The following is a 14,146-nucleotide window of genomic DNA, read 5'->3' as shown; positions in this document are numbered from 1 at the left end:
TCGCTCTCTCCACATCATCTCCCTGTGTTGTACCATGTATACCATGTGTACCATCTACCCTGTGCTGACACCATGGTTTGCTCATAAGCACTTCTGTCACTTAGCACTGTTTGTCACCCAAATGCCTGTTGGAATGGCATCAGCATGAAAGAATGAGCTGCCGAGAGCAGGATTTGGGGGAGAAGTCCCCATCCTGGCTAACACCTGATGCCCAGCAGGTGCAGCTGAGGGCCAGGGGATCGAGGAGAAATGGCAGGGGGAGGGTCAGAAACAGTGGAAGGCTTTACTTGGTTTTCTCCACTCCATCCCTATCTTTGGCTTCCCAGCCCTGAGCACTGTGGCCCTTCTACTGACACAGGGAGTGGGTGACTCTGAAGGCAAGCAACCCTCTCCTTCCTGAGAGAAACATTCCTTGCATTTCTCCGCCTTTCCAACCTCTCTCCCCAGCCTGAGGCATTTGTAAAACTTCTGACTTATATGTGTCCCCAGGGCACCCATGACTAGACAATTCTGGTACAATTGACACGGTTTCCATTCCCGGCAGGGGTTATCCAGCCTCAGGGCTGTTTTGTCAGAAGCAGGGAAGCAGGGACGCAGCAGTGAAAGGAAGAAGCTAAGCTGTGAAGGAAAAAGAAAGAGAGGTGGCAGGCCTAGCCTAGCCTAGCCGCAAGAGGCCACAGAGCTCGGAAGCCGGGTGCCCTGGGTCTGTCCACTGTTCTAGGATCACCTGGGTCCTGAGCATTCGGGGTTAGCTAATCAGAACTGAGCTGTGCCAGGCATACAAAATACACACAGGAATTCAAAATGTAAGCAAATATAATAAAAAAAAAACATAAAATAACGTTTGCATTTGTTTAGTACTTTGTTTTCATTCTTGGGTTTTTGGGTTATTTGTTTTGGCTGGTTGGTTGGTTAGTTGGTTGGTTGGTTGGTTGGTTGGTTGGTTTTATTTTTGAGATAGGCTCTTGGTCTCAAATTCGAAATCCCCATTTCAGTCTCTTGAGTGAGAAAATTACCGTGTGTACCACTATACTTGGCTCATTTTTTAAAATGTAGATATTGCTAACTCAATATTTTAGGTTAGTTATATAAAAATAATACTAACATTAATGTCCCTGCTATCCTCGAAAATAAATTCTCTGTGTGTACATATGTAGCGTGTTCTGTGCGCGCATGTGTCCGAAGCATGCACACATGGAAGCCAGAGGCTGAGATCTAGTGTTTTCCTTTATCACTTTCTGTTTTATTATGAGATGGGTCTGTGGATTCTTTCTTGGGTGGGGCGCTAAGGGTCAAAACTCAGGTTTTCATGATTGCATAGCAAGCACCTTACCCACTAAATCATCTCATAATGTTTTTGATATTATAGATCATCTCAATAAAATGTTGATATTGAAATACTGATTTCTCTATTGAAATGACAATTTTTCAGATTTAGTAAAAAGTTACCACAACTAATTTTATTAGCATCCTGATACAGGAAATTTTAAATCACAAGTGCCTGTGTATCTGTGTGTGTTTATGTGTATGTGTGTGTATGTGTGTGTGTCTGTGTGTGTATCTCTGTGTGTGTGTGTGTGTGTGTTGGGGGTATGTCTGTGTGTGTGTGTGTATATCGGTGTATGTGTGTCTGTGTGTGTCTAGGTGTGTGTTGGTGTCTGTATGTCTGTCTGTGTGTGTCACTGTGTGTGTGTGTCTGTGTGTGTCTGTGTGTGTGTCTGTGTATTGGTGTGTGTGTCTGTGTTTGTGTATGTCTGTGTGTGTGTATGTTTGTCCGTGTGTGTCTGTGTGTCCGTGTATCGGTGTGTATGTCTGTGTATCTCTGTGTGTGTGTGTCTATGTGTGTGTGTGACTGTGTTTCTGTGTGTGTACACATGCACATGTGCTGTGTCCACTGGGCACCAGGAGCCATACCTCCCTGAACCATTGCAGTACCCGCTTCAGCTTCCTACATGCCTAGAATAGCAGCCCTAACATGCAGTCTATGTTCCCGTCCCTGGGAAGGGCATCCATACACCAGGGGCTGCACAGCCAGGCTCAGTCAACATTCTGCTGGCCTTCCTTCTCTCGGGGACTACTGGACACTCGGGCCAGGCCCAGAGGACCTAAGAACTGATCATCCATTATCCACCTCGACTTTCTGTAGGACCTTGTATCCCTTACCACCTGGTATGACCCAATCACACCCCTACAGCAACCTCCCCCAGTTCCTCTCAAGGCGCTTCCCCTACAGAAAGAAACGCTGACCAACCCCGGGGCACATTTAGCAATCCTCTCTGTCTGTTCTTCAGGGACCAGCCTCTCCAGTGAGTACACTGAGCATGCAGACTAAATGCCCTTCCGGCAGGTCAAGGATGGTGTGAGAGAGAGAGCACAAGTGACAGAGGGTGCCTGAGATGAAGGCATCTGGATAGGGACCGGCAGAGCATCAGAAACAAGAGAGACGACAAGCCAAGACAGTCCTGGCGGGAGAAGATTTCATCCTAGTATTACATGGGAAAAGAACTGAGTCAGTCTACACAGAAAGCTCCACTGTATTGAGCCAGGACCTATTCTGGATGCTAAGTCCTAGCCGGTCTCATCCTTAGGTTGAGAATAGAGAGCACAGAGCAATAGAGTAGAGACTGGGGAAGCTGTGGAGTAAAAAGCAACCAGTTCCAGCCCTCCCCCTTCCTCTGCACTCTCCCCCCCCCCCCCACACACACACACACACTCCACGCCTGCAATGGATGATCGATCGATCGATTGATGGAGCACACAGACTAGTGAGGAAATGTTGAAGAGGGCGTGGGGAAAATAGGCTTAGCAGGTGCTCTTACCCACACTGGGTGGCGGGCTGCTTGGGGAGGTCCCCTCCATCTCCTCAAAGGCCTCCTTGTAGCTATGCAAATGGGGCTGCCGGGAGAACAGAGGGGGCAAGAGAAGGAAGCCCTGAGGAGTGGTTCCTCTTCAGGTGATCCTGGGCGCTGAGGGCAGCAAGTTTGGCTGCCCACATGTTCCCCCTCCAGCCACCCTCACCCAGGTAAGCCCAAATGCTGGCCACTCACTGCCTCCACAAATCCTTATGGGTGGCTAAGTAGGGGAGTGGCTGTTTGCAAGTCCACACTAAAGCTCAGACAGGACTACTTCAGAACGGGGTCACAGAAGAGGGCCTTGCCTCTGCAGAACAATGCCCTTGGCATGAAGTTGTGAGTCCACCTACATCAGGTTATTTCAAAATGCATATTCCTGGGTCTCCTAATAGATCTGCTATGCAGAGTCCCGGCAGGGGTATTTGGAAATGAAAGGGTTTAACAAACTCCCTGGCAGTTCTTCTGCAGTGGAAGTTCAAGACTCTGACTACTGAAGTTTCTCAACAATGGAATGATTTGAGCACAAAATTTAACATCCTTGGAAGAGCCTTATTTCTTAAAGGCTCAAAAAGACATTTGCCAGTCTACCTGACCCGCATTGGACTGTAATTCTCAAGAGTACCATATGCCACCTCCTTGATGCTTGTCACCTCCCTAAAGAACTTTCTTTCTTTGGATCAAGAAAGGACTTTCAGTCTCAATGTTAAAGCAAAAAGTTGGGGTACAAATGCTGTTGAAGAGAGGAGACCTTGGGTGAAGACGCAGGGAGGGGGAAATCGCTCAGGAGGTAATAGCAACTGACTCTTAGTCTCCTGAATATGATCTGTGGACTCTGTTCCCTGCTGTGACTCCAGGACTCATCTACTCAAGGACTCACCTCTTTGGGACGCCCTCCAGGATTGAGGGCAATGGTAAGAGCCAGCTCTGGGGAGACGCACTGGACAGGGGAGCGGACCCCAGGACTACGGGGGGATGTGGCCTCCGGAGAGTGGTTCTCATACTGTCCATCACTGGCTGCCCGCCTCCGGAGTGGGGCTGGGGGCTCTGCAGGCTGCCTCTCCCGAGCCTGAACCCCTGGGAGGAAGGGCAGGGTATGGAAAGCAATGAGTAGAATAGTGATGTAATCCCACCTAACACCCCCAAATACGAAGGCAACACCTCGGTTGGGGGCTGAGCTGGAGTGGGACATATCCTCTCAGTCTCCCTCACCAAACCTTCCTGTTCCCAACTCAGCTCAAACCCTAATTTTCCTCCAGTGGGTGGCAGGGGCACTTGCTTAGCTTGGCCTCTGCCTTTAAGAGGAGTCTCTACTCTGCATAGGATTTGGACTGAGAGCACAAAGGACTGATACAAGAAACAGATGTCAGCTCTTTCCAGCCCCCAAGAGGCAGAAGGCCAGAACTTCCAGAGGAGGGAAGGGAAGGTCTCCAAGACAACTGCATCAACCAACAAGCAACATGGAGCCTTTGGGAAGGGCTTTTGGAAAGGACTAAACTGCATCATCTTGCACATGGTGCTCCCAGTGGAAAACAAAGGAATGACCAAGTCACACTCTGGAGTCTCCGACCACAACAGGCTTCTGTGGTGGTTCTGATCTCAGGGGTTCCCTGGCTTTTATCCAGCGCACCCTGAAACCTCCAACTAACTCCCCCCACAGCCACCCCTCAGCAGCCCTCTTCCTCTCATCAACCCACAGTGGCTGAGGCCATGGTGGAGGCCAAGACCCCCACCCCCACCACCACATCCTATCCTGGCAGAGGGCAAGCAAAGAAGAGCAAAGGCCTCCGTCTTCCTGTCCCCGGTTCCTGTTCAGTTCACCACAAAGGCTGCCCGTGTTAGCTTCACCCTGCCTCCTCTCCGTCTTCTCTCCCCACAGCTGGCCCAAGGCATGGAATCCATTATTTCACTGTGCTGGCTTCCAGAATCCTAGAATACTGACTTCCTCCCAGGTCTCAGGAGCCAAGGCCCAACCCTGAGGGTGGGATCTGAGGCTTGATTATCTTAAAGTCTCATCTCTGCCATCATCGATACCAAGATTAATGAAGGGACACATGAGCTGGGACATGAACACCCCTATGGGACCCTCCCTTTAGTCACAATAGAACTGTGTGCTTGTATACATACATGTATGTGCACGCACACATGCAATGTTTGCCTTTAGGAGCATAGCCAGACAATGGAGTGGGACTCACCCTTGGGAGCCTGAACACCCCCCCCTGCTCTATAGAGGGATCTGCACAGCCCAGGTGGTCCCCAACCCCTCATTTGCCATTGCCACACGGTTGCCATGGCCTGCACTGCCCAGGAAGCCGTCTTCCTGTTTGAGGGGAGCAGCAAAGTGCTGAGGCAGAACCACTTCGCTCACACACAGTCACTGGAATGCCCATGCATGCGCTCTGTGGAGGCTCTGGGGACCTGTCAGAGGATCCCAGCTGCCAGAGGTACACGGTAGATGCAGAAGGCAGAAAGCACACCAGAGTCTCCAATCTGTGCTGTTCCTCAGAGGCAGCTCTCCTACCTGCACAGTGGAAACCAAGATGGGCTTCATCCCGTCTGTCCCAAACTCTCTAGGCTCAAAGCAAACAAGTCCCTACCCTCAGAATGCCCTGGTTTCCAGAAAAGAAAAATAGAGGGTGTGTCAGTCCTGAGAAGGGGCTGCTGGGGACATCTACAGAGAGTAAAGAGAGGAGGTGGCTCTGGACAGCTGGAGCCACACCAGACTCTGCCAGCAACACTCTACTCCCAGAACTCAAGCAGCCTCTGGCTTCAATCCCACTTCCCTCCCCTCCAACCAGGCCCTACCCAGCGCAGGCCTCTGGGAAGTGTGGATGAGTCCTGGCCCTCCTCCTCAGCAGAAACACTGAGAGAAGCAGACACAGCCATTGCTTCTCTAATAATGTTGTGACAAAGGAGTAACTGAACCAAAGCTCTGGAGGTACGGAGCTGGGTTCAGAGCCAAGGCGGAAGGAAGCATGTAAGAGTTGCCTTTGATTCCAGGGGCACCCTTCACCCGGCCGCCGCCACCACAGTCTCTGGCAACCTCGCTGCTTTTTCAAGAGCAGTCACTCCCTTGTTTGGGGGTCCTATGCTGGCTTTTGAAAAGGAGGTCTGTTTCTGTTGGAGTCACCCTCCTGGAGTCAGGGGACAGGATATTCTCACCCACCCTTTCCCGGCACAGCCTTCAAGCCCACATCCACAGAAGGCAACACTATAGGAAGGACATAGGCTGGGGTGCGGTGGGGCACCAGTAGGAATAGCCAGCTACCTGATAGCAAGTATAGTTAAATTTTCTCAGCTCCCTTCCCTGCCACTGCCAGAATGGCACATGGGAGCATATTCTGACCTGAGGCAGGGGGATGGACCAAGTGATGTCCAAAGAGTGAGTGGACTGCAGGACAGTTTCCCCTTGAAGAAAAGGAAGGATCCCCACATTCCACTGCCACAAGGCCGACCATTCCCAGAGCATGGTCCGTGTCACCAGCAGCCAGTCAGGGCACGCATGGTCTTGGTACACAGTGGCTCCCTGTTGTCCCCTTTGGCAAGCCCAGCATTAACCCAGAGTGCTTGGAGAGCCACAGTCCCTCTCTTCAGTCTCTTTCTCTGAGAGGAAGCCTGACACAGTAGAGGGGAGAGAAGAGAGCCTCATTGTTCCTCAGCCAATTGGTGACTCTGGACACCAGCTGACAGTCAGGGTCAGAGAAAGAGAGAGACACAGAGAGAGAGAGACAAAAATAGAGACACAGAAAGAGAGGCAGGAAAGAAGCAGAGAGACAGAGAGACAAAGAGAACACAGTCCTCTCACATCCCCAAAACTGACTGAATATCAAAGGGGCCTGCTCCATATGCAGGCCTTCTCTGAGCACTTTCTCTGTCTCTTGACTATTCTTTCTCTCTAAGCCTTTATTTACCACATGGATGCAGACAGAAGCGCACACACACACACACACACAGGGAGAGAGAGAGAGAGAGAGAGAGAGACAGAGAGAGAGAGAGAGACAGAGAGACAGAGAGACAGAGAGACAGAGAGACAGAGAGACAGAGACAGAGAAAGAGAGACAGAGATAGAGACAGAGACAGAGACAGAGACAGAGAAAGAGAGACAGAGAGACAGATGCAGAGAGACAGACACAGAGACACAGAGACAGAGAGTGTAAATCTTAGCCCCACAAGAGAGGCCACAGAACAAGTGATCTGGTTGGGTCCTAACTTTTCCTACAGCAGGCCCTAGGGACGGAGGATGCTAAGGTAGAAAAGCAAAGCTAACCAAGGATCTGGAAGGTTCTCCCCACCAGGCTGCTGAATGCCGAGAAGTGGGACACTCTGATCGTAAGGTAAGCCTTTCGCTCAGAATGTTCCGCAGCCACTTGGGCGTTGTCCTCTAAAAGCTATTTTACATGGGGCTGGCCCTGGATCCTCCCCACTGCCTTATTTAGACAGGTGGCCATCATGGCCTGACAGCCGCCACACATGCACCTAGGAGCAGCGTGCAGTCAGCCCCTGCCCTCACTGCCCCCAAGACAGCTCTACGACTAGGGGAACGGTTCTCTGCCCAAAGTGTCCCAGACCAGATAACATGCATATGATTACATTTCTCTATTTAAAGATAGATGTAGAGCTATACACATACAAACACTCACACCCTCTCCAGCACTTCGACAAAGCACTGCCACTCTTTCAGAGTCACACGGATATTACACCCAGAGACATAGAGTCACCACAGTCATAACAGAGACCTCTCCCGTGGACCCACATACTGGTCACCCCACCCCCACAGACCCAACTCTTCTTTCCAGCCTTGCAATTTCCAAAAGACTGGAGTCCTCAGCTCCGGGTGGTAGGACTGGGTATCCGGCTCCATGCCCAGGGCTCCAGAAGTAAGGATCCAGGATGGAAGCCACCTGCTGGGCCAGGGCACGAGAAAGCCACACAAGGGCACACTAGCAGCTCTAGGGCAAGCCATGCCAGCTCCCCTCGGGGCAGCTCCACTGCCCCAGAACCTAAATAGACCCCAGGCCCAGCTTACACTACATTTCTCACCACTGGGCCAAGAAAAAGGCAGAGGGAGAAGAAAGGAGAGGGAGGGACAAGATGCCAGAACCATCTCCCCAATATCCATCGTCTGGTACTGAAGGATTCATGGGGCAGCAGACATTATACTGCTATCAGGACTGGAACTTTGCCTAGAACTGCTTAAGGCTGTGGCATTGGGGAAACTTGGGTTCATGGTCTCTTCCCTGATAGTAACCTTCAGAGGCAGGAAGGAACAGAAAAGGCAGACTGCATGTCCCAGAGGCTGGGGACACTAGTGCACATAGTCCTGGAATCAACTAGTAGGAACTTGATGCAGGACCAGCACATCTATAGTGTGTTGAAGTACTATGCCACATATGCAAGGGAGGGCTTTCCAGACTGGGGATGGGCTCCAAATAGCTGAGAGACTCATTCAAAGTCACAGCTGGTCACAGGCAGGGTGCAGGCCACGGGTCCCAGCATCACAGGGGTATTGGGTAGCAGTGGCTCCTTCTGAGTCTTAGCCCAAACCATCCCATCTGGGGTAGCTGAGGACAAGCAGCTGGGACCCTCACTGGGCACCTCACTGGAAAGACCAACATCTTCCACAGGGCACTCTGGAAGGTCCCCTAATTGCTTCCAAGCCTGTGCTCAGCAGGCAAGGCCAAGCTAAAAGCATCAGGCCTTCAGCCAAGCAGAAGGGAGGGGGGGAGGGCCTAGGAGAGGAGGGAAGGCAAGAAAGGAGGAGAGAGGTTTGGAAGGAATCTCATGGGGAAGAGGATAGGGGAGAAGCTGGGTGCTGAAGCAAGGGCCCAGAGTTTTTGGAGGAGGAGGAGGAAACGCCGAGGAACCCACCAGAGAGGGAGGCAGATCGGAGCCGATGGAGAGAGGGTCGGGAGCAGCTACTCTGCCTCAGGCCCTGCAGTCTGGCATTGTACACTGTCCACCCATACCCCAGGGGAGCCGGCAGGGAGGGGAGGCACCAGGCACAGAGAGCACCCACCAATGGCACAGGGGACAGGTGGACACAGAACACATTGAGAATGCAAGGGGACAAGGCGTTAAACAACATGAAACAAAACAACAATGACAAAAAAAAAAAAAGAAAAAGAAAAAAATCAGGGTTAGTCATTGTTCTGACTCCAGGAATGGGCACACATTGGAGGGAGGTGGGAAAGGAGGGAGACAAGAAGACAGGGTGGTTCAGGGTCTCTGCTCTACTGAAGGGCAGGTGGCTTTCTCTTCTAACCCCACTAGAGAGAGGAGGTGCAGGCAGTCTGGGGCCTGGAGTTCCATTGCTCCTCATGTCAGTCACCCTACACCATCCAAAAGCCCCCACCTTCTCTCAAGGCTACCCACCCCTACTTCTAAACCCAGGACCGCCTACCAATCTGGGACCCAAGGTCACACCCCTTGCATACCTCAGCCCTTTGTACCTCCATCACACTAGCCTGAGCAATCTTCTCCCCCTGGTGCCCTCATTCTTATAGCTCCTGCCCACAGCTACCAGGTACCACTAGTGGAAGCCTTGGGATAAACCTACGGGATACTGTAGAAGACCCTGCTGCACCGCATTGTCCTCTCCTTACTGTTTAACAAGCTGCCCTCATATCTCACGGCCTGTGCCAGGGGCTGGCATTTCCCACGTACGTTGTCTGGAGCACACCTGGTTGCTTGCTCACAGGCTGGCTAAGGCTCCAAGCTCTCCCCTGACTCACTGGCTATTCGAATCTGACCTTCTCAGATGCCTCGTGGGCACCTCACACTGAATTCCCTCTAAGCCAGCTCCTCCCATATTCTTGCGTCATTCAGGAACACCTCTATTATTTAGCTGTTCAGGAGGAAGACCTGCCTTTGTTCTTTTCTTTCCCTCTTACGTTCCACATCTAGTTGGTTTGTAAATCTTCCCAGCTGGACCTCTCAAACAGTCGGCCATTTTCCTCCCATCGCCCGTGCTTCCGTGCAGACCAATAGCAGACATCTCTAAAAGGGCCTCCCTCCTCCCATCTTGGCCACACAGATCCTTTTAGAAGAAGCCAGGTGATGTCACTGTTTGGATCAAATCCTTTCTAGGGCTTCTCAGAACACACACACACACACACACACACACACACACACACACACACACACACACACAAGCTCCAAGTTCTTAGCATCACCTGCCAGAGAACATTTAAGCTCGCTTCATTCCCCATCACCTCTAAGAGCTCATGTGGGCCACTCCTGCTGTAGCCATTGGAAGCACACTCATGCCCCACCCCAAGCTCCCGCCCATCTCCCTCTTCCCTCCAGCACCTCTCCACTTTACCTCTAAGGCATTTAACTTCCCACCTAAGATGTTAAAATATTTTAGTGGTCCATTCTGCCGTGAGGGCAAAGGTTTTACTTGTCAATATTTTCCAAGATCCCAGCCCACCAATCAGCCCAGATTAAAGCTTGGGCTGAAGGATGAACAGCGTAGGCCTTCATCTCAGCCCTGTATGCAGAATGAACTATAAAAGCTGTTTCTCAACTCAAGCCCTAAAGCTCATTGCCTGATGCCAGGTTTCCACCCCATTTTTCTCTCCACGCCCCTTGGTTTTGTGAAGAAGTATCCAGACGTTTAGACAGCCGGAATGCTCACTGGGCCCCCAGCCCCTCCTCTGTGCAACACTTTCTTCCTCTCTTATCTCTTCCTTTGCCTACATCCGCCTTCAGCTCCCCTCCACCTCTACCTAAAACATGCTCGTGACGCAGACCATTACAGACAGCTCCCAGTGCCTTGCTCCACACCTCAACAACCCCCTTCTCCTTTTATCATAAAACCACTCCAAAGAGTAGCTGCCGAGCTGTCCACACTCCTCTTCCAGCCCCTCCCAAGCCCTCGTGGTCTGGCTTCTGTCACCAGCACTCAACTGAAAATATGCCTTTGAAAATCCCCAGTCTACCTAATTGGCCAGCCGGGATGGGTTTCTCTTCCCACCCCCACCCCCACCCCCGCCTCATGAGCTCACCCTCACCCTCTCTCCTTTCCCATCTTGACTTTGAAAGACACACTGCACCAGGCTCCTGTCACCACCCTGAGCACTCGTGCTTAGATCCTGCCATGCCTTTGCTTCCCTTGTGACCCGGTGCCTGAGTTCTCTCTCTCCATGCCCATCACACAGACCTCGTCCAAGTTCGCAGCATTAAACCTCCACCGTTGGGAAGATCCTGGAATCTACAGCTTTTCAAACCATGCGGCTCTACCTGGAGAGCCTCCCTCATCTCAAACTGAATCCTGCAATCACTTCCTATCACATCAGCCTCTTCTCCCTTGCCCTGTGTTAAGGGGTCTGAACTCTTCTGTTCACAAAGCCATGGACCGGTTGTGCTCATCCTTTCTAATGCTGAAATCCTTTAATCCTCAGGTTGTGGTGACCCCTTGGCCATAAGATTATTTTCATTGCTACTTCCTGACTATAATTTTGCTACTGTTAGAAATTGTTATGTAAATATCTTCGGATATGCAGGATATCTGATATGCAACCCCATGAAAGGGTCATTCAGTCTCATAACCAACAGCTTGAGAATCAGGGCCTGAATACCCATCCTGAATGCACCCATCCAGATTGGTCCATCTGTAAGTCATTAGCTGTGCTCCCTTGGTATCCATGGCATCATCTAGTCTCATCCATGCCTGAAGCTGGTACTCTAATTCAGGACTCTGCTATCTGATAAGCACCTAGCATCGTCAGATCAAAGTCACTCCTGCTTTGCTGCCTTCCTGCTAGGGCATACCAGACACATCTCCAGAACTACCGCTCTGACCACGGATCATTCTCCAGACTAAACTACCTCAGGATTTCTTACCTCGTTTTCAACCCATCCAAGTATCTCCGTTTGAAATCTAAGACCATCCTGAGACAGGCTGGCAGCTGCCCTCCCCGTTCTGCAGCCACTCACCGTTCTGCCAGTATGCCTTCTGCCCTACTGTGAAGCCACTCTACCCAGAAAACACACCCTCTTTCAAAACTACACTCATCATGGCTGAACTGTATCCCATACTCCACGAGCCACCAACATCTCCCAACATCTCTAAACAGAAATCATCTCTCCATTTCTCTCTCATGAACTTGCTTCTATGATTCTCTTTTTTCCCAAGAGCTGAGGACCAAACCCAGAGCCTTGCGTGCTCACCACTGAGCTTCTTATGACAGATAACTTCATCCTAAAACTAGCTCTCTCCTAAACCTGACTCCTAAGGATAAGATATGCATCTGTCTTCTAATATGCACTGAAATCTCCACCTCTAGAGGCACCAGATATAGATCCAACCAATCACAGAGTCAATAGCATGAGATACTTCACTTGGACAGATCCACACACACACACCTCAGATCCTTGTTTCCTTTTTTCCATCTTACTGCCTGGCTGGGATATCCAATCCATTGTCAGATGACAGTGGTAACAACGGATGACTATCTTTATTTTGTTTTGCCCTATAGGTTTCTAGTTAAAGAAACTGCTACTACATTCTGAGAGCTTAACATGGAAAGACAGGAGGGGTAGCCAGGTCCACACTCCACAAATCAGGACACAGTACTGGGGCATGGAGACCAGCCAAGGAGCAGAATGAAGATGGGAAGAGTAAACTACAGGAGAAACCAGGTCAAGGTCATGGCCTCAGGGAGGCTCTCCCGATCTGAGCTTCCCAGGTAACTCAATGGATTCTTACGCTTCAGCTCCTTGTAGCAGAATGTAAAAGAAGCCGAGAACAGCGGTGTGCTGGACATCTATTCATCCTGGCTCCCAGAATGTTCTACACATTGGTTCTTACCTACATAAGCAATGAAGAGCCACTAAAGGGATGCTCAGGACGCTGTGAAAGCAGACCTTTCTAGCAAAAGAAATCTGTTCCTACAGGACATGGACCAAAAGGGGAATTGTATAGCCTCGGTGACCAGATAAAACTGTCCCCTTTGTGCAGCCCAGCTAATTTCCTGGCCGAGTTGTTGATGGAGATTGGTAACAAGGTAAGAGAACAGAGATTCTTCTTCCTCCCAGTGTCTTCATAGCAGCCAGCACCTGAGTGCCTACAGAATGCAGAAGTGGGCAGTGAACCTCTCAGAAGCTGGGAGGAGAGAGAGCCCGAATAGAGACCCACTTCAAGATGGCGCTCCTCCAAGGCCATTAGTGAGATACAGGGCAGGCTTCCAGGAGAGGTAGGAAATCCATCCTGCCCCTTCTGTCCAGAAGTCCCCTGGATCTGCTCATCATTACACCGGGGTGCCACTGTCCTTCAGAGCCTGCCACTGCTGTGTAAACACTGAGAGAATGACACATTGGGGAGCTTGGGTGGCCCTCCTCTCTCTGAAGTAAAGCTAGTGGGAGACAGTTCCAGCTGACAGAGTGAGCAAGAGGGTAGCTGAAGTCAGCTGCTCCATCTGAACCACCACACTGAGTATTTTTTGCCCTGGAGTCGCAGAGTTACAGGCCCCAGACTTTGAGACTCTAATAAAACAAAGCTACCAGCCTGGAAAAACAGCTCTCCTCGGAGGCTAGGCCCCAACAGCCACTTTTTATGGTATAAATACTTCCACTACGGCCCACTGAAAGTTGCCAAAGAGTGGATGGAACCCAGGAGGTATTGGGAAAGTGGGCTCTTCATGCTGAAGTTCAGAAGGAGGGTGTTTCCACCCCCATGCCCAGCCCTGGGCCCAACCCAAGAGCAACTGGTTTGCTGAACTGCATCCTCAAACCAACATCTATCCTTTCCAGGGAGGGCGTCTCCTCCTGCCCTGCAGCTGGCATGGTGACTCAGTTGCCCCTAAATTTAGGAAAAGGAGCTGTGGACAGAGGCAGACGCCCGGCTTCCTCTTCTTCTTCAAGATACCCCACCCTGTCAGTAGACAGGCTGAGCACAAGACTCATCTCACCAGGGCAGTCTCTGGGCCACCCCGGGCTGGGTTTCCCCTCACAACCAAGGCAACCATTTTGTTGGGCGCAGGATTTCCTACCCACTTCGGCTGTGAGCAGAAGCATCACAAACTGGAGCTGTGGGTTCTGCACAGTCGTCCCTCCCGACCTGGCCCCTGACCCACCGGCCCTTTCCTGACCTTTCCCTCCAGCAGGTCTGTCTGCAGATCTCTCTCTGGAGTCACCCATACGGAGTAGGACTTAGCAGAACATCTGAGCAAGGAAGACCTTAGTCTTACCAAGGACAAGACTCTTGAAGTCCCCATCATGGTGAACATCAGACAGAGCCCCACTGTTTCAAGGCACTCTCACAGACACCCTGAGAATAGTTTAGAGGGAAATAACAC

General features: G+C 51.1%; 1 protein-coding gene across 8 annotated transcripts in view; it reads right to left on the bottom strand.

Annotated features, from left to right (window-relative positions):
• Tns1 (tensin 1) overlaps window positions 1–14,146 on the bottom strand; it is a 195,033-nt gene that overhangs the window by 25,351 nt on the left and 155,536 nt on the right. For 6 of the 8 annotated variants that reach the window (XM_052193078.1, XM_052193076.1, XM_052193077.1 and 3 more), the window contains 2 exons: window positions 3,730–3,926; window positions 2,820–2,895 (listed from right to left, as the gene is read on the bottom strand). The exons of the other annotated variants lie outside the window; for them this stretch is intronic. In XM_052193078.1, the coding sequence (XP_052049038.1) occupies window positions 2,820–2,895; window positions 3,730–3,926 (273 nt within the window). The remainder of the gene's footprint in view (window positions 1–2,819; window positions 2,896–3,729; window positions 3,927–14,146) is intronic. 8 annotated transcript variants of the gene reach the window in all.

Source organism: Apodemus sylvaticus, chromosome 9, assembly GCF_947179515.1.
Source record: "Apodemus sylvaticus chromosome 9, mApoSyl1.1, whole genome shotgun sequence".
Classification (NCBI taxonomy): domain Eukaryota; kingdom Metazoa; phylum Chordata; class Mammalia; order Rodentia; family Muridae; genus Apodemus; species Apodemus sylvaticus.
The sequence above is the reverse complement of the archived record's forward strand: the minus strand, read 5'-3'. Positions and strand labels throughout refer to the sequence as shown.